The 25,115-nt window shown below is 22.9% G+C and overlaps 1 protein-coding gene across 8 annotated transcripts in view; it reads left to right on the top strand.

The window, feature by feature from the left end:
* The window catches only part of LOC129614667 (sodium/potassium-transporting ATPase subunit beta-1-interacting protein), a 128,147-nt gene that overhangs the window by 89,594 nt on the left and 13,438 nt on the right, over positions 1–25,115 (top strand). For 4 of the 8 annotated variants that reach the window (XR_008697393.1, XR_008697394.1, XM_055529425.1 and 1 more), the window contains exons 2-6: positions 3,419–3,556; positions 15,427–15,507; positions 15,581–15,778; positions 16,689–16,749; positions 21,366–21,420. Coding sequence is in view for 6 of the 8 variants with exons in the window: in XM_055529425.1 (XP_055385400.1) it covers positions 3,419–3,556; positions 15,427–15,507; positions 15,581–15,778; positions 16,689–16,749; positions 21,366–21,420 (533 nt within the window). In the remaining 2 variants the exon portion in view is untranslated. Of the gene's footprint in view, positions 1–3,418; positions 3,557–15,426; positions 15,508–15,580; positions 15,779–16,688; positions 16,750–21,365; positions 24,599–25,115 lie in introns of those variants that run through there. The other 4 variants (XM_055529424.1, XM_055529427.1, XM_055529428.1 and 1 more) reach the window with 2 other exon arrangements.

Below are 25,115 nucleotides of genomic sequence, written 5' to 3'. Positions count from 1 at the left end.
GTATTATTGCATTTAGAATCGACGAGTCTTTCAAAATAAAAACAATTCTAAATTATTTTATTTATGTTTTTTTTTTTTGGTATAAAATTTTTTCTATATATTGATCTGCATCCGGTAATTAATTATTATTTAGGAAAGATAATTGTAGTTGTGTTTGTGTAAATTATAATAAAAATAATAATTTTGTTTTCTTTATTTTGAATGAAGAGAAAATGTGCATTAAAATAAGCTTTGTATATTTATTACGTCCTTGAGATAAATTATATAACTTCAATACAATTTTAGATATAAAATATGTTTGTATATTTAGATGTTAGTACATAGTCATATACTTACTCTTAGATGCAAGTGAATACAAAAAAAAATTATTCAATCATTTTAAAGAAGAGAAAAAAATTTTATTTTTGGCAAACCTTCAAGATTTAAAATATTGATAAATCAATAAAATTGTAGTAAAAATCAGAATTTAAAAAAAAAAAATGGAAGACACTTGCATGGCATATACAACAAATATTCGGTATACGAGTAGAAGTCTACCAAAATATTTTGTTAAAAATTTTGTTAAAAATTTTTTTAATTTTTTTTTTTTTGGTTTCTTTCCTTAAGATAAAATTTTGCTTTGATTTCTTTTCCTCAATTCCATTAAATTTGTAATTTTTATCTAGCATATTGCATAAAAAATTTTATTTGATGTAAAATCCTTCCCCTAAGAACTCACAGTCTTATATTCAGACACTATGGGATCAATGTTCGAATTGAAATACTACAGAGGATGTGCTTTGAATGCTTATACTAATATTAAAAAAACTATAAACGTACACATTTCAAAGTGCTATAAAAAATGACATTGCAAAAAAGATTAAATTCTCTTGCATTTTAATAGAAGAGAATTATCTGTATTGTTATTTGTTGTTGGTTATCAGTGTCATCAATCATCATATCTCAAGGAGAATGCAAAAAATAATGTTTTACATGATTTGTATGAATAACAATATAAAGCCGTATCCAGAATATGTTGGTCTTGGTCCCACTCTGCATTTCATTGTTTATTCACCGGGTGAGAGAAAAGAGAGCATGTATTTGTGTAAAATGATGTTCAACTGAGAGAATTTAGTCACTTTATTTCGAATGGCGACAAGTTTTAGCCGATAGGTGATTCAAAAATTTTTACATCAAAAATTATCTATTAAAATTATCTATTAAAAATGTAGCAAATATAATTAAGAAAATGAGGGTAAAATCTAACTTGAAAAATGACAATTTAAATGCGGTGACTTGAAAATGCGAGAAATAGAGAATGAAACCAATTTCAAATTTCTTGTTCTTGAATTTTAACTGATTGCTATGATTTAATTGAGCCAAACTTAATAAAATAGTGTTTTGAAGGTCTTTTAGAAATTTTTTGCAATCACAATAACGAAATTTCTCTTAACTAAATTTAACTATTTTTGTTGTGTTTTCAAATAGAAAGTTTTCTTTGATTACGTAAAAGTTATAAAGTTTTGTCCGGATATCCAAAACTTAATGCAAATCTAATTCATTTCCTGATTAAGTGTACAAAATAATTTAAAATTTTTTTAGTTATAAATTTTAAGCTTTTTTCTTTTTCCTTTTTTAAAGTTTTATTTTTCAATAAAGTTGTTTCAAAAAATTTTCATAGTCTTCATAAATTATAATACTCGTATTATGAAATTAAAAAAATAATATCGATTTCTTATATTTCTTATTTTTCAATAAAATTTCTTTAATAAAACGGAAAAAATTAAATTTACATTTCCGTTTTTGTGTGGCACTAAATTTAATTTTTTCTTCTTATTTTTTATTTATTGAAGTCAATATTTTTGATTTAACATTTTAAATTTATCATAAAAGAAATAATTTCTTTACCATTGAAATTGAAATATGTATATTTTATGTTATACAAAATAAGTTCAAGAGTCAAAGAGGAAAAAAATAAAAATCGACTTTTTTTTTATGGAAATCATAAAAAAAAATTTGAATTTTTCTCAATATATGAAACACTAAATAATATATACATATATGTACATATATGTATGTATTTGTTTTTTCTGTAAATAATGAATAAATTTTTTATAAAAACTAGAATGAGAAAAAAGATGCAAAATTTCATTATCTTTACCATCATCGTTCATCACGTGTTTGAAACAAATCCCTTGTAAATGTACTACCATAGTTTTGAACAGAGAGTTGAATCTTCTCAAACCGACTCTTAAAATGTTAATAAGTAAATCAATAAATTTTGAATCAGTTCCAATTTTTTCGATTTCAGTGTAATTTTAAATAAAATTCTAGTATAATTTAAAGATAATTTTGGTACAATTTTGAATAAACTCTTGTACAATTTTGAAAAAATTCTATTACATATTTTCAGTATACTAAATAAATACTAGTCCAATTAGCATAAAAGTTCATACTACTGAAAACTGAGAGGTCCATTGTTGCGTTGGCATCTCATTACTGTAAGATTCTAGTATTTTCTATATTTTATTGGGAATAATTATTTTATACAAGTCTGTAAGTAATAAATACCCCGCGATTCCGAATAATTATAATTTAATCCCGTAAATAAGTCTTTTTAATTTTTCGTGTATAGTTTTATGAACTGATGCAAATCGAGAAATGCTAATTATGTATGTATGTATTTTGTGGTACAAAACTCAATGGTTTAAAAAAAAACACAGAATTTGGGCCCTACAAAAATTAAAGAATAGTGCATAATCGGTAATACTGAATAAAATTTTTTTTGAGATTTTTTTTTTAATAAACGACAAATGATGAACAAATTATTGTGTCCCGTGTTTTATTTTTTTTTTGTCTCAAATAATTTGCGGTTTCCTTAGATGTTTCACTTTTTAAATATTTTTGTTTTAACCAATTTTATTTTTCCCTTACATTTTGAAACGGAGCACAATACTCTTGTATTTTATTTTTCAATTTAAAACAAACATAAATGAAATTTTTTTCACATTATTTAAAAAATTTTTTATTTATAGTTTTTCTTTTTTACATTCATACCATTAAAGAAAGAAAAAAAAAAAACATTTCCTTCCGCTCTAAAAATTCTTCTAAATAAAAAAAAAAAACAAAAAACGAAGAACGTGTCTTCGTCTAGGCTGACTTTTTGATTTTTGTTTGTTTTTTTTTTTTTTAAATTAATTCCAAGATCCGTTTTTTGTTTTTCTTGTTGTTGAGCCCAACCCTATTTTCGGCTATTAATATATGCGTTTAACATGTGTTCATGATATGCGTTTGTTTTATTCTTTTGAATTTAATATCGTAAATATTTGATTGTCATTTATCTCTTTTTATACATGTGTGTGTATTATGTGTAGTTCTTATTTTAAAATGTTTAAAAACACATAATTTATTTTTTCTTTATCATTTTTTTATTTTACAGATTACAATTATCGAACGACAAGTATTTGATTTCCTTGGATTTATGTGGGCACCAATATTGGCAAATTTTTTTCATATAATTTTTGTTATATTTGGATTTTATGGAGCATATCATTTTCGCGTCAAATATATTATAGCAGTAAGTATTTTAAGAGTTTTTTTTTAATTAAATTTAAAAACATATGTAAGTGAATTTATTTTGCATTTCATTGTTACCATTACTATTACATATATTAAATACATATTATAATAAATGATTTGTAAAGAGGCAAATGGCTTTAACTAGAATTATATTCGAACAATTTTAAATCTCACTATAGTTACAAGCAAAATTATATAATATTCGATGAATCCTTGCCATATGTTGTTGTTGTAATGGAATTTAAATATATGTGAATAAATTGTGCATTGCTTATAATGTACAATAATAATAATGACGGAGGAAATTTGGGACTGTTATTGGTCGAACAATCATAAAAATCTAATATATTTCTGAATCTGAAATGATGACGCTTAATATTCACTAAATTGTAATGTGTGGTCCAAAACCCAATATCTCATAATTTTCGTTTAAATATTTGCAATAAATCCTACATTCTATATACATGTCTAATGAGTCTTAAATTATAGTGCATTGACAAAAAAGAGTACTTCAATGCCTACTATTTGATTATTTAAGCCAAATACTTAGACATTTTCATTGAAAATTCTATACCAATTATATTATAAATATAATGGACATTGGTCAAATAGAATGGTATCGGTATATACTTATACTGATTTCTCACAAAAAAAATGAAGAGTTTGAGTTGTCATTATTTCAGCGTCAAATAGTTTCGTTTATAAAAAATATCGATTTTTGTTTATAATAAAAAGTTAACAAAAATTTTATATTTTCTATATTTTTTTTTTATTTTTCTTTTCATAAGTATGAAAAACATTTTGATCCGGATACAAAGAAAAAATTAGTTGATTGCTAATTTTGGCAAAAATAATCTTGAGATTTTGGATAATTTGTTTATTTTTTTAATAATTTTCTTTATTTATCCAAAAAAAAAATTATAAACAATGTAACAATATATGTACATATGTATGTATGTACATATGTGTATATTTTAGCATATGGATGAAACGATAAGTATTCAAATCTAAAATCTTTTTAAATACATAAATGTGAGATATGTGCGTTCGTCAGAACAAATTGACTGAAAAGCGTTAAATTGTTTGTGTTCGCTGTTTGAATAATTTGAAAATCATTAAATTTATCACACCACATGATGTCAATTTTGTAAACAACTTTGAATTTTTTAGAACACACAGTCGTATTTTAGAAATAGAAACTATCTTAGAAAAAATTTTAATAAAAGAGTCCAATATTTCCAATATTGGTGTCTTTAATAAGTATAGGTCATAGGAACGTCAAAGTTGGGATTTTATATTGCATTCTAAAAATTTTGCATAAGACTTTACATTCTTATTAACATGCAACAGCGACAGTAGTAGAATTGAGGAAAATATTTCTCGCTGCAGCATGCGATGACAATTGAATGCGAGAAAAACGGTCATTATATTATAATTTCAAGCGAAAAATTAAAAAAAGCAATGGAAAAACAAAAAAGAGAAGAAATTAAAAAAATAAATTAATAAAATTTTTTATATTTTATTTTTGATTTAATTACTGTCGCTATCAAAATAAACTGAATTGCGACAATGACATTTTTACGACATCTCGTACGACTTTCGCTGTCGTAGCAATTGGAAACTCCGCATAATCGTGTTTCGTTTCGAATAAGATTTCCCCGATTATATTTACCAAAATACCTAAACACACAAGCATTAAGTAAAAAAAATTAAATTTTATAAAATTTAAAAAGCCGAATATTTTCTAAAAATTTACATATGCTTGTAGTAATAATGCTTGCATACAAAGATAAAAAATTAAAATCAAGTACAATAAATAAACAAAAATTAAATAATGATTTAATATATATATGTATATATACATATTTACTTACTTACTTATGTAAAATACATTACAAGGTCATATTGCCGGTATTAAATAAAAACATCATTGTTAAAACCAAAACAATAAAGAGAAAATAAAAGAAAATATTAAAAAATTTTATGATTTATTTTGACAATGAAAATTTATATACGACATATGCGCTAAAGTGTCATTTAACTGACATACTATGACACCCATTGAAATTTGACACAAAAAATAAATACTGTTAATTAGACTGTAGAAAATATTCAAAGTATCGAATTAAAGTAAATTGTGCGACAAAATGAATATTTAAATTTACAAAAAAAAAAAAAATTTGAGAAAATCATTAAATTTTTATTTTATTTTTTTTTATTTACAAAATGATAGTTTTGATAAGTAATTGACAGAAAATTTGTTTTTCTCGTTTCTTTTTTTTTTTTAGTTGAAGATGTTGATTGTAGGTTTTTATTGGTATTTTTTCAAAAAAATTTTGATGTTTATAAAAATTTGTATTTTTTTGTAATTTTACATTTTTAAGCATTTAAAATAAATATTTTATTATTTATCAGTAACGCTTATGAATGAAGTTTCTTTTGAATATTGTGTCAAAAGTAAAGAAAAAATCTATTGTGAATTAAAACATAAATTATGTGTAAATTTAAATGGATTTTGATTTAATCTTTTGAAGGAGATAATAACAAACATATTTAATAATAGAAAATTAAATATTTAATAATAAATTTTTCATGTCATTAACAAATTTTTCATATTAATTGTTCATTATGTTAATCTCTTGATTCGAGTCGGATTGTCGATAAATATCTTTCATTAATTTGACGTTTATTTTAAAACTAAAATTACATAATCTTTGTTTCTGCTATTGTTTAAAATACATGTGTGTAACTTTGTTCAATAACATATTGATAATATGACAAAAGTGTCATTGTGAATTTAAATTCACAAACTCTAAACATTTTAAATAATATTATGACTTTAATCTACTTAAACCCCACCGGATCTGGCCATAACTTCTTAAAACTTATCAAACTAAGTGTTTTGCTCTATCGTGTTTTTGTGTCTATTCTAGAGTTTTCGTTCGTTTCATTCCTCCTGTCCAAACTCTCTTCCTATTGAGAGGCCTCAATATCCTCATGCTGCTCCAGACGTACCTTATGGTTTATGGCACAGTTAATTAGTTTTTTCAACTGCTTCGGGCAGATCCAAATCCCTACCAATGCCACTATTACATACCTGCGTACAGGGAGTATCCACCATATTCTGAAGAACCTTGTTCTGAAAAGTTTGTATTTACTTGATATGTATTTGCTTAGCACAACCCAATAATGGTATAACGTACATATGTCCATATAGGCTTTGTTATTTGGTTATATATCGACATTTTGTTGTATGTAGCCAACATAGACTTACGACCGAGGAGCTAAAGCTTTCTCTATATATTTTTTTTAAATACGTGCATATGTACATACATATGAATATATGTCATAAATGAAATAACTGTCATAGGATTGAACATGTATTTAATGTTGGCAAATCATACAATATTCAATTGATTTCATATGATGATTGATTATTTCTGTTGGTTGTGTAGATGTAAGGCGCTTTAAAAAACTTTTTATACTTAATATGTTTGTACATAAAATGAAAACAATTTTTGTTACAACAAATTTAATCAACTTCTATATATAGCCTTGAATACTCAATTTATATGTGCATATGTTTGTACATATTACTGATTTTTTTGCTATTTTTTACAGATATCGATATGTTTTTCTCTTTTATCTAAATTTGTAATAAAATCGAACATGATATCTTTTATTTATTTTCTTTTTTTTTTATTAATAATGAATTAATCTATAAACAGTTTAAAATTGCAATCACTTTCACTTTATATTATGGTGTCTTGTTTTTTGTTGTTTTAATTAAGTTTAGTAATATACCGAATAACAGTCTTAGTCGTAGGCTTATAATTATAATCCTACATATCCATGAAAGTATTAATTTTTTACATTGAAATAATATTATAAAATTTATTACAATTTTATAATATTATAAAATACCTACATATTTAATATATTTCCAATTAATTGTTTCTGTAAATTTCATTTAAATTTTATGTCTAATACAATAAATTTAAATTTTGTAGTTATAAATTCGTCTCGAAAATGCTATTACTTCTTCAAAATCACAAAAAGAATATTGTGAATTCAATTTGACTTATAAACTCACATATGACACGTGAAATAAATTTCAAATTCTCAATATTTGCAAAAGTTGCACATTTCCATTGCTATTCATACAAAATAGTGAGTACATTCAGAAACTACATCAGACTGGTATTGATTTTGAGTATTGTATTCCATTAAAATAAACTCGGGCAGTAGTATCAACTTAGTAGTAACAGTTACTATTACAACAATAGTAGTAATAGTTTTTTAATACTCTTGTAGGTCAATAATTACTCAGTCGGCTGGAATTTTGACAGTAGTTTCAACATTTACCAAATTTGTTAAATTTTTTATAAGAGGGAGTAATTAAACCAACTTTACTTTTAAATACTTTTAAATTCATAATAAGCACAAACGAGTCATTGCTTTATTTAATTTAAAATTTTAATTTGTCACATTGTCACATTTTGCAGCTTATATGACAACTAATTTTTTTTATACATACTAAGCATATCTTCATAAATGACGTAGATTTTATAGTAGAAAAAGCAAATTTTTATGGACAGCATCTTGTCAAATAATGCTTTTCCAATTAAATTCAATATTGACTTTGGTATTGTGACACTATTGTGCAGTATAAATTACATTTCACTAATGTTTTCATATAAAGTATTGCAAAACCAGTTTCTCTACTATTACACTCACTTTCATATTTTCAGTGCTTTATTAATTTCAAATTAATAATTTATTATTTCCTTTTTTAATAATATTTGTGTTGAATGAAAATTTCATATAAGGCGCATTATCATATAAAAACAGACGTGATTAATTGAGTTTTAAAGCTTTCAAAAAAAAATTAAAGAATATTTTTTCTGTCACATTTATAATTTTTTTTTTATTATTATTTTTTATGGAGACACCAATTTTTTTTTTTGAAATTTTTATCTTATCTTTTCGATCAAACATAAAATCAATAATGAATTATTTGATAAGAATTGAGTAAATACGAGTATATTGTTGCGTAATTTTCTCGACTATTTTAAAATTTTTTTTAGCAAATATGAAATTCATATGGGCTATATGAAATCTAATGTGATGAAAAGTTTAGGTGTCTGGAAATAATAAGAACAAGCTAAAAATAATTATAATAAAAAATTATTTGGAAAAAAAATTGGAATCACTATTGTGTTTCATGTCAGACTTGAATCTACATTTCGGCCTTTTCATTATTTGTTGATTCGGTATTAATAAATTACATACAGTATAAGAAGATGGCGTTAATTTACATCTGCATAATTGTCAACTTTGTATTTTGAACTGATAAAAAACTACTTTTTATTCATTATTATTTTTTTTTTAATTTGAATGTATTAATGTGAGCATAAATATTGTGTACATGAGAGGCCTATCACTGAACAAAGGACTATATTTTTAGTTTGTTTGTATAGTTTCAATATCGTAAATAATTTGATAAATTAAACAGAAAATTAAAAAAAAAAGTAAGACATTAATATTTATTTTACCCCCTAATATTCCACACCTAAAAGATTAAAAATCTTTAATAATAATATGCGGTAACGAGAACACTGATAATAAGTTATTGAAAATGATAACAAATCGATTCATTTTTTTTCATAAATTAATCGAAAAATCTATGTTGTTTTTGTAGATTGTAGATCTACAATCTACACTGTTGTATTATTTTTTTTTTGCAATATTTTCTTATCTTCTATTATGTAAAACAGTTTCACACTTTACCCTTTATTTAAATTTGGAATTTGTTTTTAGGACAATTTTATAAATTTTAAATGTTAAATTAAACTGTCCCTTAATTTCTCAAAATTATTGGGAAAAAAACAAGTTTTAACATTATTTAACGTTAAGACTGTCATAATTTCTCACACAAAGCTCAGAGAATCTTGACAATTATTCTGTCAGTAAAAATTTTATTAATATTCAATTTTCTTCTTAAATTAATTTTACTATGAGGCGTGAAGTGTTTATTTATACAATTAGAAAAATACAAGTACACAATTTCGTTTGTAACTGCTCGTAAGTCATAAATCACTGATCTTATGACAGTTCAAATAAATGATACGGAGGATTAAAATACTCATGCAGATCCACTATACCCTAATTAAACCCATTGTGTGTAACTATTCTCTTCTGTTTTAATAAACACGCCACAAATTTTCACTTACACAAATTATAAAACAATTTTATTTGAAAAGGAAGCCTATTGTTATAAAAGCATGAGGGTAATTATGTACTCTTTGATTCTTATTATATAAAGCATTCTTTAACTTTAATTGTATACATACAATATAGTTGCTTTGCATCATGTATGCTCCAGTAATGTTGGAATAAATATTTAGAATAATAATTATTTGGGACACTAAAAAAGTCTATTTTAATTAAAATATGGAATATTTATGTTTATATAGTAAAAATATTGTTAATATTAAATAAAAGAAAAATATGAAAAAATTTATATTGGTATTCCATTTTAAATAATTAACATAATATCAATAATTTTAATTGATAAAAAATTCCCCCTAAATTTTTTTTTTCTAATAGAAATCAAAACTAAAATTAACCTACTTGAATTGTGTATATCCATGCATTCATACTTATACACATATGAACTTATATTTATTGGTGATCCATATTATTTCAACCCTCACATAGAATGATAGATATTATACTAAAAAATAATTTTGGTTTTTGGGCTTGGAAACTTGCCAAATATCCAATATTATTAAAATATAATCAAGAATATTGTGACTTTAATTTTTTGAATTATTGAAGAATTATCAAAATTAATTCATATTGCAGCAACTTTATACCTATTCAAAAAGAAAGGCACAATTAGTTATTATATGCTCTTTGATATCTATCTTCTGAGGTTTAAAGCTAAGCTCTCTGGACTCCCGTTCGAAAATTTTGATTATTTACATGCCTTCGACACTATAATTATAATTGATAAACTGGTTGAAAATATTTTATATGCTTTATATTGTAGGTACATATAAACATTTACTGTCACCGCTATTTAGTAAGGTAGGCCTTCTGTAATTGGATTCAATTACAGAATTTCACTAAAAATATTTAATAATAATGTGCCAAACCATATTGTTTTAAAGCTACATATGTATATATGTGATTATGTATATATTTTGATCTTATATTAATTCATATTTTTTTAGCACTTTGCCAAAAAAAATTTTTTGAAAAAAAAGTAGTTATTGTAGTTTTGCTCTGTTCTTCCGCCTGTGTGTCTATTCGTAAAATTTCTACAGCCTTTGAGGTAGAAAGCTGAAATTTTAAACACAAATAGATCTTTAGTAGAAACTTATAGAACCTATAAAAGTAATAGTCCCTCAAAGTCCTAAAAATGCCACAGTCCATTGTAAGTTTTTTTCGGCTCCTTATATTTCTGAAACTGCAAGCTTTTCCAAATTTCACGCCATAAAAAAATATAATTATTTATCTTAACTCTAGCAATTAGCTCTTGAATTTACCATTAAGTTAAGCTCTCTTTAAATTTTTTTTTTTGTCATCCTAAATGTATGCAATCTTTTGAAATATTGTGGTATATAAATGAAAGCAATTTATAAAAATGTAATATCAGTATTTTTACTATAAATCGATAAAGTACATATTGGCTGATATCTTATTTATCATTATTTATCGTATTTGCATTAAAAGTTATAATAAACCAATTAAAAAAAATATTTATGAACTTAAAAAAACAAATTTATTTTGAATTCATTTAAATTTTTGTTAATTATAATATTTTAACCTATTTTAAAATTAGTTAAATGAATTTTAATTAAATATTCATAGAAACAAATAAAAAAAACGAAAAAAAATTAATTAATTCAGTATTCAAAATTGAATTACAAAACAAGATATTTTCATTTAAGATTAGTTTATGCCATATAGAAGAGACACACACAATTTTAAATTTCAAATATTAAAATTATGACATACACACTTAGTAATATATATAAACATACCTAATTATTAATTGTTGATGTTTAAAAAATTATAAATATGAGCAACAGACAAATTAAAATGATTCTATTAAGAAGAATATGAAATTTATTTTATAAGTGCTACTTAAGCTTCTGAATTTTCATTCTGGATTCTTTATGAGTTGTTTATGAGTTGTTTATTAGTATATGCATACATATATACCCTGGCACATGCATACATATATACATATGTACTTATGTATCAACTTACAGGAGAAACTCACAAGTATCGTACTTTAAATCCATACATGTAATAGTAAATATCATCTTCAAAAATAGTATGCAAATAAGTTTAGAACAAATATATATATAATATCAGAAAATATTTAAACACCAACAAAAAAAAAATTAAAAATTAGGGTGCAATGATTTATTTATTAAGCTATCCGATCCCTATTAACAAAATACTTATTTAAAACTTCACTAAAATAATGTCATTAAGAATTTGTGCCACATATTTTAGATTTATGTATGTATATACTCGTATGTATGTATAAAATTACAGAATTATGTTACATGTATATATGTATGTAAATTTATGTACGATGCTTATTATAAATAATATCGTTAACCACTAAAAGTAGAGTAAACAAACAAAAAAAAAAGAAAAAATTAGATGAGCATAAATTTTAAACAAATACCAAATAGCAACAAAGATGAACCCTCATCATGCATGATAACAATTAATTTGCCCTACAAATTAATATAATACAAAGAAAATAAAAACAAAGAAAAAATATACAGTTGACTTCATTACAAAAAGTAAAAAACATATAACCATATATTTATGTAAGTATGTAGTAGAACAACAAAAAGAATAAAAAAAAAAATTAAAGGAAAGAAAACAATATTGTGAATGGCGTCCGAGGAATTTTTATGGATCAATTATTTTGACCTAAATATAAAAAAAAAAATTTTTTTTCTCTCTCTATTTTTTTTTTGTTCGTTTTATGAACTTTAAATCAATTTGCTACTATAAACTTAGAAATTGTCTTAATAGATTTGCCTTTACCACACATATTTTATTGACGACAATGATAAAAATGGTGCTACGATGATGATAATATGATGATGACAATAATCTTCATCATAATTTATCATTGTGAATGGTACTAAAGATAACAAAATGATGATGATGATTATGATGCGATTAACTTTGCATACATTTTAAATTTTATTTTTATAATTTTTCTGTTTTTGTTTTTCTTTTTCTTTTTTCTTATATAAAAGCATAATAAACATAAATATATTATTACCACAAATTTAATAACTCATTATTATGGAATAGATATGCATGTATTTTACAATGTTATGTTATTAGAAGACTAGAGTGACCATTACCAAATTTACTTCTCAAATAAATTATATTATACTTAATTAAAATGGAAGTTTTTATAACAAAAAATATTAAGTTTATACACAAGAGATTGAGTTCACGGCGGTAATACTAAATTGAATCTGCAAATGCAAAGAGTTGTTGAAACAGCATTCTCTGCAAACAGAAATTTTATTTTGCCGATTTGTCAAATGAAATTTGTTTTACACTTACATTTAAAACTCTCAGTACATTTATGGCTTCTTGAACATTTTTGCAAAAATGATTTGTTATATTGAATAGAGCTGTATTGGTCTAAATAATTGCTCTATATTTTCAAAATAATTATTTTAGTTCTCTTTTCACTCTATTTTGACATAACTTCGTTTCTGCTTTTTAAAAATTTTAATAAAAATTAAATATTTAAATATTTCAATGAGTATTGAAATGTCATTTTTGTAAGTAGGCCACTAATGTGTTGATCACCTCATTTATTTAGAAACAATTCAAAATATTGAGCGTTTTTACATAACAAAATACATTTTGCAGTATACCAGTTCAACTGATATGCACACATCATACTTGTTTTTGCAAATTACAAAACATAGCCTAAAATAGTCTTTCAACATGATGGCATGGCATATAATAACAAATAAGAGAGTTTGTAAATTGATTTCAACTTAATCTGCTATTTTAAAAAATTGATTGTGTGCTATTGTATGTATTTTGTATGAAATTGACATTCATTTTACTAATTTTTTTTTTTTTTCCTTTGTTCACTCCTAGAAGGAGCATAGGGCTAGTGCATGATTTCTCATGCACTAGTTTCATAGCGTCATAGGGTTTAACTATTTAGGTGACTAGCCTGCCGTAGTTTTTATTTATATATTTAATTATTTGAGATTATTAATATTTACTATTTATTTTTCTTAGTTTTTTTTTTTTTTTTTTTAATATCGAATATTAGGAATATTTGAAAATTACTTGTATAATATTTTTTTATTAGTATTGTATATTAAGTTATAATAATATTGAATATAATTTTTATAGTGACCTGACCGGGGTTTGAACCCGAGACCCTTCGGTTAAAGGACCGGTGCCATAACCACTGCACCAATGGTCAGATTACTAATAGTATCATTTTACTAATAGTAGTTATCAAATTTTTAGCACAATTTATAAATTTAAAAAAATACAAATTTTATTTAAATTTTGGGAAATAATAGTATGGTCACTTTAAATGCATATATCTCTGTCATGGCTTAGCGTTAGCACTACTTGATTTGTGTGAGTGTGTACATTTTTCTTTCTATATACATACATTTGTATGTACTTATATGAATGATATAAAAAAATATTTGACATTTAATAATCTCGTTTTTTATTTTATTTTGCATTTTTAAAAAATATTTAAAATATAAGCAGTTCAGTCAATTCAATTAACTGGAAAAATTATAGTTTTTTTTTTATAATGTGTAAAAAATGAGTTCATGAATAAAATAGCTTTTCAAGAAAAACAATTCAAAATAATAATCATACCTACTTCAGCATAGTTAAATTTATATATGTATGTATTTAAAATTTTCTCAAGCTTATAAACGAGTAGCTATGTATATAAAAAATGGTTCATTTAATTTATAATTAATGCAGCAATGTGCATTAAGAACATTTTATAATGAAAAATTGTCATATTTATTACAAGTAGATCATTTAAAAATTAAGGATATTTAAATTGATTGACAAATAAAAGAGAGCTTATTTAAATAGGTTCTGTTTAGATTCTTTATAAAATTCAAATTGTATTTAGAATGTGCCTTAATGGCATTAAATAATAATAAGTGCTCCAGATGCAAATATTGAATATATGTATGTATGTATGTATATACATAAGTGCCTATATATTTATGTTCGCACATAAACTTGCAAAACTGCAAGCATTTTTTAGATGATAAAGTAAATTGAGTTAAAGGAAAAAAAATTTTTACCTTAAAAATTCTTTTCGATATCGACATTATCTCTTTGAGGATCAGTGTATAAAACAATACAGCAAGAAATTGTAGATGTGACCTCATAAAAAGTGAATATTGTAGATGTGACTTCATAAAATGTGTATATGTACCTTATATGTATTAAAAAAGGTTCTTAATCTGTAAATTGCCGAATTTTATAGCTATTGTTCCTATAAATTTGTGTTTTTATGAGGAATTGATAAGAGTATACTACATATTTTTTAGTAATTATGTTTGTATCACAATTACTAGTACCTACATATTTCTACATAGGTAATAGTTATTGTATTACAGCCTTTGTAGGTACTAGTACCTCAATATTCAAAACATTATCTTCACATCGTAAATTATAGTTATAACAAAAACTTTTTTTCTACTATTTCACTTAATTTTATTTAATAAGTTGATATTTTTACATAATTAACAATTTATACACAAATTTTTATTAAAAATTAAATTTCTTAAATGTTTTCAGTATTTAGTATGGAGTTTCATATGGATTGGTTGGAATGTATTTTTAATATGCTTTTACTTAGATGTTGGAACATTAGATAAAGTAAGTATATTTGATATTAATCTTGATTTTTTATATTACATTAAATTTTGTCTTTTCGAATTTTTTTTTTTAGAACAGTGATATATTAAATTTAGGAACAGGTAGCGTTTCATGGTTTGAAGTAAATGGATATGGTTGTAAACCAACATATCCAACAAATATTACGTCAGAGGATCCTTACCGTCCACCTCGACCAGAAAGAGTCGATGATTGCCTTTTAGATTATACAATTATTGAAATTATACATTCAGGTGTACAATGTGTTTTAGGTGTAAGTATATTTTGAATATTTTTATTTAAACAAACTATAGAAATGTATATATTGAGATTAAGATACATATAGATCAGTATCATATTACATATTAACGAGTTTTGCGCCAAAGGCACAGGGTTGTATTTATTTATAGAAATTATTATAAAAAATACCAATTATAAGTTTAAATTTAAAAGCGAAAGATGTGTATAAAAAAATACTTCATACTCTGCGGCAAAATTTCAACTAGTGATCTTTGCCACCTAACTAAATTACCTTATACAGCTTAGAATAAATTTTAAGATTGTAATAAGAGGCTGAGTTTGTTCATATCCAAATTGTATATTGTTTGTTCATTTTCAATATGCGATGGAAATTAAGGACATCATTACGTAACGTACTCATTTACTTATTTACTTGCTTACTTTTTTATTGAAAAAAGTGAGTGAGTATAAAATTACCCGTTAACATAATTTTTATAAGAAAAAACATTTTTCGTACCAAATTTCGTACCAAACGTGCCTTGCCTTTTCTAAAATATATACCGGATTCGGTTACCGTCGAGTCACTCTGTTTTTAAAACTATAATGTTAAGCTATAATGTTAAGTCAATAATTTTAATATTTTTACATGACAAATTTAGAAAAATTAGAAAGTTTAATTGGAAAAAGTAAGCAATCAGTCTGTTTTGAAGGCGGACAAATTGTGACTGAATGAGGCTAATGAATGAGAGTGATAAAACTTTTAATAAAATTTGAAATAAAAATAATTTGTGAAAGTTGAAAAGAGAAGATATGAATTTTTTGCGATTTGCTTTGGAATTTTTTTTATAATTACCATAAATTTTAAGTTATCAATTTAAGTGTTCTACTCATTTACTATGATATTAATAAAATTTTTATTATATTTTTTTTTAATATAATTATAGGTATTTGCTATATTTGGAGCAATTTTAATAGCTTATTTATTTATTGATGAAGATGATCAATGTAAGTAAGATGCCCATATTTTGTATACATTTATTTTTTTTTTGTCTCTTAATTCTTCCATTTATATAACATTAATTTTTATTTCACTTTATTATCATTAATTTATTAGAGTATTTTATAAATCTATGTATAATATTTCATAAATATATAATAAAAAATTTTTATTAATTAAGTAAATAAGTATTATATGTATAATACATACATAATAAATAATCATTGCAGTGTAGTTGAAAATTATTTCTTTGTTCATTTTATATACCATTTCCTTCGTAGTTTAGAACTTATAAATTTCATTTTCATATTTCAATAACATTTTATAATAGTTCTTTATTGTTATTAATTAATAATAATTATTATTGTATAATACAATTTATCATTGCTTTTATATTATTGTAAAAAAGTAGAAAATTAAAAAAAACTATTCAAATTCAAAATTAATTCTTAATTTTTCATTATTTCTTTATTATTTTTATTTAAATTTAAATTTTCTTTTAAATTCTAAAGAGTATGGGCTTCTTCTATTCTATAATAATGTAAAAGATATTGTGTATACATTTACATAAACAAATATTTTATAATTCTTATTAGTTTATTAGTTACATACATATATTATAATTTATTTTAAATTTTTTATAAAAACTATTGTTTGCCTGACCGCTATTTTGTGTTTCATTTATTTGATTTTTATAAATAACAATAATGCCTTGCAATCTTTAAATGAATTTAAACAATTAAAATTTTAATATGAATGCGAATTGCATTATAGGTTTGAAATGAATTAAATTATAAAAATATTGATGAAAAATCACAATAGTAATTACGCTTATTATATTGTGAAAATTTAATTAAATTTTATTCTTGAATAGGTTCGTTCATCAGATTATTTTCATTGTATCACTTCTTTTTAAACTCATTATTTTTATAAATAAAATTTAAGGTCAACATTCCGCATAGAGAAGAGACTACCCTACATTGCGCTTAAAATGAAATTAAAAATTTTTGGGTAGCGCATACGAAAGTTATGTGGGTATAATAAGTGCAATACAAAATACTTATATAAGTTTAATTACATATACATTACCCAGAAACTAGGAAACCTGTTAAGTTCAAACGGGGATTATAAGGCAAATTTAAAAAAATGGTTTTCTAAATATGATGTTGAGTTACCGAGATAACATGATGAACAACCCTACCTATTATTTGAAAATTAGAGAATGGATACTAGATAGAGTAAACAAAAAATTAAAATGTTTAGTTCAAAATGAGTTTCAAATTACTAAAGTTTTCTCGTGAGAATATTTGAGTGAGAGAAGCTTGATTGTAACAATATTCTGAGTTCGAATTTTAAAAAGAATTGAATATGAGATTTGAGTAACTTTTTTATTCAATTAAACTCTTATTTTATAGTCATTGTTTTTAAATAAATTTCAAGTACTGTTTTTATAACATATCTTATTATTATCAGTTAATGATAGATAATAAATAAAAAAAAAATGATCTAATCAATTCTGTAATAAGCACATATTTTAAGTAATTGAATTCACACATTACAAAAACACATATTCATAAATAAATTGTAATTTATTTTAAGTAAATTTATTTTAATAAACTTTTGCCATATTGAGGGTATAATAATATTGTCTTATCATTAAATAAATATTATTTCGTGCTATATTTATGGAAACGCGAAAAAAAATATTGCCATATGCAAATATTAGTTTTCTTTTGAAATAAGTTTCCTATATATACAATACATACAATTACGGTCTTGGTTGCTGAATGAGTAAATAATTTGCGAAAAAAAATAATTTTTTAATGCAAATTGAAATTTCAATGACATCATAAATACTCTTAGAATATTTTGACAATGAAATATGTATAACTAAAAAGCACATATGTATGTAAAATATAAAGGCACGCAAATTTGCAAAAAAAATTATGCAAATAATTTTAGACTTTACTTAAGTATTACAAAAAAATATTGATTGTTTAAGCTAAAAATTTTTATAAAACTTTTATGAAAATGAGTTAAAAGAAATTATTTCTCAATACTATCATGAGAATGAGTTAAAACAATGGGTACATTCTCTATTTGAAGACTATAATATTATTTTATAGATCTTTTAAAATATTTTTCTTCAATTTTGCATAATTAATAATTATTACATAATTTAAAGAGAGAATTAAGAAAGACAAAAGCGCGGGGAGTGCAATGGTTTAGCAGAGAGAGTTCGGGTATTATTAAAATTTCTTTTAACATTATTATTATTCATATTATCATTATGATTTTTATAGAATTTTCTTAAATATAGAAAATTTCAGGATAAATAAATTGCATATTTGTTATACGTTTAAAATAGTAGAAGTTCATACTTTTATATATTAAATATTATTTTGTCCATATTAAAATATTGTAAAATAACCAAATTCTCATCGCTTGTCATAGCTTTAATAATCCAAAAACAATTAACGTTATACCATTTAATATAAATACATCAAAATTTAAACACATTTCATTATTCATTAAAAACTTCATTAAAACTTCTTTAAAAATACAAAATTAAATGTTTTTAATATTATATTAATTAAATTAAAAGCAATTTTATAAATTGTAAAAATATCAAAAAATCATTATTTTTAAAATATTAACCTTAATTTTTCTATTTCATTATTTTTTTATTGTTTTAATGTCATAAATTAAAAATTATTTGTGTAAATATTGTTCATTATTAAAAATTTTATACATGTTCATTTAAATAAATTATGTATACTTTATGCTTTTTTAACATAAAAACAAAAACCGCACATAATACAGGGTGTGCAAGTATAGCTATAACTAGAATAAAATATTACAAGTATAATGCGTAAAAGAGAAACTGATTTTAATAATTTATTTTAAGACAAACTTTGCTTAAAAATTTTCTTTACTACTACATATATATAAATATATATTAACAATATTAATTTAAAAAAAAAAAATATAAAAAAAAAATTTAACAGAAAATTAAAATAATATTGAATAAGAGATTTGAATGCCAGGCAAAGATATACATAATGCCATAAAAAGATGCAGTATATTAAAACTAAAAAACAAACTAGAATGTTAGAAATGGGAGAAAAAATCATAATTAAAAACTGCAAGAAATAAAACAAGAAGCTATTAATATGAAACAATTGTAGCTGAATGAAAATATTTTGGAAAACAAAAAACTTATAAATTACGAATTATAACTGTGAACCAGTTGTATTTTTAAAAAAAATTTATGAAACTACTAAAATTTCAAATCAAATTTATAGAACTACATAATGTTGAGAGTTTCCGTAAACCGAAAAAAGTCTATTCTGTCGACTTTTTCCATAGAAATATTAATGAAATTAAATTCATTACAATAATTTATGTTTGTATACCTGATTGATGAACATTTCATTTTCAAAAGTTTATTTAATAAGTTTAATTTATTTAAATAATTTATTTTAAAAAATAAACATTTATTATATTATATAATAGGTACCATATACCTATACACTTAAGCTAATTTCAATATCATAAACTAACTTCCCTACCTTCTCAAACAAAAAAAAAGAAATGTGAAAAATATAATATATATACATACATACGACTAATAAAATTTATTAACAAATTAAATTTTCCATCACACCCTGTATTATTATGCATAATTTCAAATACGTGTATAATTTCTAAATTATTTTAAAAATTTCAAAGCTAACACCATAATAATTAGAACAAAAACAAGAATTGTCAATATTACTAAATTTGAAATGCAGTCAGTAATGAAACTGTTTTCATTTCAAAATTTGAGAGAGTGTAATTTTGAATTAAATTCTTTTTTTAAAATTAAAGAGGAAATTACTCTCTAAATTTTTATATTTTTAATCCTTATTTTAGAAGAGATGAGATGATTTTTAGTTTGAGAGAATAAGGTAATTTTCAAATTTCATTTACTCTTTCATACACATGAGAGAGTAAAAAGCGCTTGGTTCCGTTCGCTTTTATTTTTTGTCAAAAATTTCATAATAGACAATTAGGAATTACTATAATTTTGAGTTCAAAATTTCACTCAAGTGTTTTATGAGATTTTCAAATACATTTCGAGAATATTTCCCATTGAGTGTGTTTTTTGAGAAATAATTTATTTTGTTAAATTATTTATTGTAATTAACATGTGAAAACACAACAAATTCAGCATTTTGAATGCAATAGCTTGGTTATAATTATTATGGGTGTATAGATAGCAAAATGAATTTTTTATAAAAACTAATCACATTTTTAACACATTTTTTTTTTATAATCAATGTTTATAAATCATCCACCAAAAATACATAATCAAATCACATAATCATTGTTGTTCGTCCAAAACAAATACATTTTTTTTTATTATTATTACTATTAAATTCATAATTTAATGTCATTTGTATCATTAAAATTAAAATACATAATATTTCGAAATTTATTCAAAAAAAGAAAAAAATTCTATTTTTATAACTATGCTTTTATACAACAATGGCAAAAAAAAAAAAAAGAATTATTTTTTTTCTATTCTTTTTTTATTTACAAACTCTTAAAACTCTATAAAAAAAAAAATTCAAAACTTCAGTCGATTTCATGGGTGGTGATGCAAAAAGTCCTCAACATACATCTGTACATCCAATGTACGTGAGCTATACTAGCATACCAACATCAGCTAGCGCAACAATGTTATCAATTAATAAACATAATAATAACAATAATAATAGTCTTAATAAGCAATTAATACACATTAATAGTAATAATAACAACAAAGAACAAAATTATAAAAATCAACATCAGCAAAAATATAATTATAATGCAGCTGATTTTTTCAATAAAAAACCAAAATTGACATATTCAGATAGTTATAGAAATAATAATATTGATAATGATAGTAATTCTATTAATAGTAGCAATAATATTATTAATAATAATAACAGCAGTTTAAATAACACATATAATAATAAACCAATATCATTATCACGAGCATCAACTGTTTCCTTAAACAATAATAATAACAATAATAATAGTAACAGTAACAGTAACAGTAACAGTAACAGTAATAGTAATGGTACACAAACAAGACCACATCAACAATATCAACAACAACAAATACAAAATATAACAAATCAATCACAATTACAACCACAGACACAACAACAAACCCAACAAACATCACAATTAAATTTTCGTAATTATAACAGTCAAAGTACTTATCAATTTAATAACAGTTTAACAAACAGTTATAATCGTAATAAAAGTTCAAGTTATAATAGTTATATTCATCGTCCTGACATAAAATATACTCAAATAGTAAATGAACAATTGATTTCTGCAAATAATTCAAATGATGATACAAATAATAGTTGTGCTATTGCCACAACAGTAACTGCAACTAATTCTCCTATTACAAAAAATTCAATAAATGATCAGGGGATTATTAATTCAAATTTAGATGATACAAATGATAATTTTGCATTGCAAACTTTTAAAAATATTTCACGTTCTGGTTCAAAATCAATTGAAAATACATATGTTCCTTTTCAACATCCAGTGCCTATTGGTTCATATAGTGAAACAAGTCCAATACCAAGTCCAATTAATTCAAATCCAATTATTTTAAATAATAAAAATAAAAATGATAATGATGATAATAATTATCATTATAATTTAAAGAAACCTATTTTAAATCATGTTCCGAATAAACAAAATCCAAATTCAATTTTAAATTCATTGGATGGTAAAAAAATTGATCGTTCTGAATCATTAGATGATGACGATTATAGTCAAATAAATCCTGATTATCCTATTATACCAACAGTACATAATTATAATAATCAAAATTTATATATAAATAATGGTCAGTCTAATATATATAAATCAAATTATATTAGACCAGCACCGTTACCACCAATACCATCTAATGGATTTCAAATAAATCCACCAAATACAAATCAAATACCAATAACATCATCGTCATCATCATCATCACCACCATTAAATTTTCAACAACAAAATCATTATCATAATCATTCACATAATAATCATCATCATCAGCAGCATAATCATCATTATCATCCCCAACAGCAACAACAAATACAACAGTCTCACAATAATCATCATCATCATCATCAATATCAAACACCATATATAAGACAAAATCAACGTTCTGGACAACAACCATATCCAGATTTATCACCAGAAATTACTGAAAAATATTCAATGCCACAACAATATATCTCAAATTATAATAATTTTTCAAATAATATTACCAGATCTCCAATACCAAGTCGTATTGCAGCAGCATCACGACGTCGTATACCTAATAATAATTATAATAACAATAGTAATAGTAATATTACAAATTTTTGTGATCAAATTCGTGATACACCACCTGGTTATACAAATAATATAAATGATATAAATCCAATGAGTAATTCATTTATAAGTAGAACCAAATCTCATGACAGAATATCAAATCGTTTAAGACGTAATAACAGTCATAATTCAAATCAACCATATAGTAATAGGCCTAGACCTAGATCATATTGTAATAATATAGCAAATAGTAATAATGGAGTGTTAACTGAAGAATTATAATTTTATTGTATTCGTCTTTTTGTTTTTATTATTTAAATATTCTTATAATATAAATGACGAGGACAACAAATAATGACTCCTATTATAAATACAAATTTTTATTTTTGTATAATGAAATTGCATACTATTATATAATTATACAACTAAAATTAAAAAAAAATTATTAATATTATTAATTAAATAATCATTTCAATTGATTAAAAGTGCCCTCTTTTAAAATAATTAATTGTCCATTTTATATAATGTAGAACAAAAAGGAAATTTGGCTTATTGGTGAAATTTTTATAAAAATATTCAAAGGGAATTATTTTGAAGGAATTCATTTTGAATTTACAATCGATTGTAAATCCAAATTTCAATTACGCTTGATTTAAGTGTTATAAAAAATAGTTTTTTTTAAAGAAAAATTGAGTAGATCCAAATTTCTTAAAATTTTTTGTGTCCAAACGATTCATTAAAGTGTATTCACAATATCGATGAAGTTTTTTATATCACTACTGTAGTTTAATTGAATTTAGAAAATTTTAACTAAATTTAAATTTTAAAGTGCATTCAACGTCATTGTACCCCACTACTAATATATGAACGAGAACAATGAACTAAAATGTAGTTAAACCGCAATTTTTATTCAATTTCATATTCCAATTTAGATTTTAATATTTCATTTTAATTGAAATATTAACGATATGGTTGTTTTCAAATATTTTAATATGTTTTTAACTAAATGTAATGAAACAGGACAATATAATTTGACGTATAATATGTCAAATTTAATATTGAAATGATTTTGTCTCTATATACTATAGGTAAATACAATCAATGCATTTACATAATACACTCACCAACTACTATTTATGTTAAACATTCATTTGACAAAACATGATAACTACATGAATTACATCATAAATTTTACATTCACCATACACATACAATACAAATAAAATACATATATACAAAAGAAGGACAAAAAGAAAATTAAAAGATTTGCTGCCAAATTTTTGCATTTCTTAACTTTTTTTTTTTTGTTTTATTCAATGACTTGTTTTTGTTTCTAACTAATTTAAGTGCTTATATAATAATATTAGTTCTGTTCGATTTATAATAATTATAGGAAAAGTAAGCAATTAAATTCATATATACTTTTTTCTTTAAAAGTATTGAAAACAAAACGCTAGTATTAAGGATAAATGATAAAGAATTAGAAAACAAAAAATATTCTTAATTTTCCCTTTTTTTATATATACTTACAACACATACTTATATTTCATTATTTTAATGTGACAAGAAAACCTATAAAAGTTTTACATTTAATATAAGCTTTGAGCTTTAAACACAAATTTAAAAAAAAAAAAATGAATAATGCCTTAAAAATTTATAAATTAAGTACACAAAATATTGGGAAAAATTTAAAAGTAAAAAAAAAAAAAATACAAAAATACAAAAATTGCATAATTTCATACATAGTTTTCTTTTTGAAAATTATTTTTCCATTTTAGCCGCATTAAATATAAATTTAATTTGAAAATCTATTAGAATGCATTATTAGAACTTATATAGGGAATTATTAAATATAGTGACTTTAAAAGTTGTTCTTATATTTTTGTTTTAAATTCAATATAAGCCACGATTATTATAATGTCTACTGAGATTAATCAAATTTATAATTAAAAAAAATTTATCGACAAAATCATTTAATTATAAGTTTCTACAATGTTTTCACAGACTTGACATTAAAAAT

The sequence above is a fragment of the Condylostylus longicornis genome, unplaced genomic scaffold, assembly GCF_029603195.1.
Source record: "Condylostylus longicornis isolate FDR11 unplaced genomic scaffold, ASM2960319v2 ptg000114l, whole genome shotgun sequence".
Classification (NCBI taxonomy): Eukaryota; Metazoa; Arthropoda; class Insecta; order Diptera; family Dolichopodidae; genus Condylostylus; species Condylostylus longicornis.
Note: the sequence above shows the minus strand (reverse complement) of the source record. Positions and strands in the feature narration are given on the sequence as shown.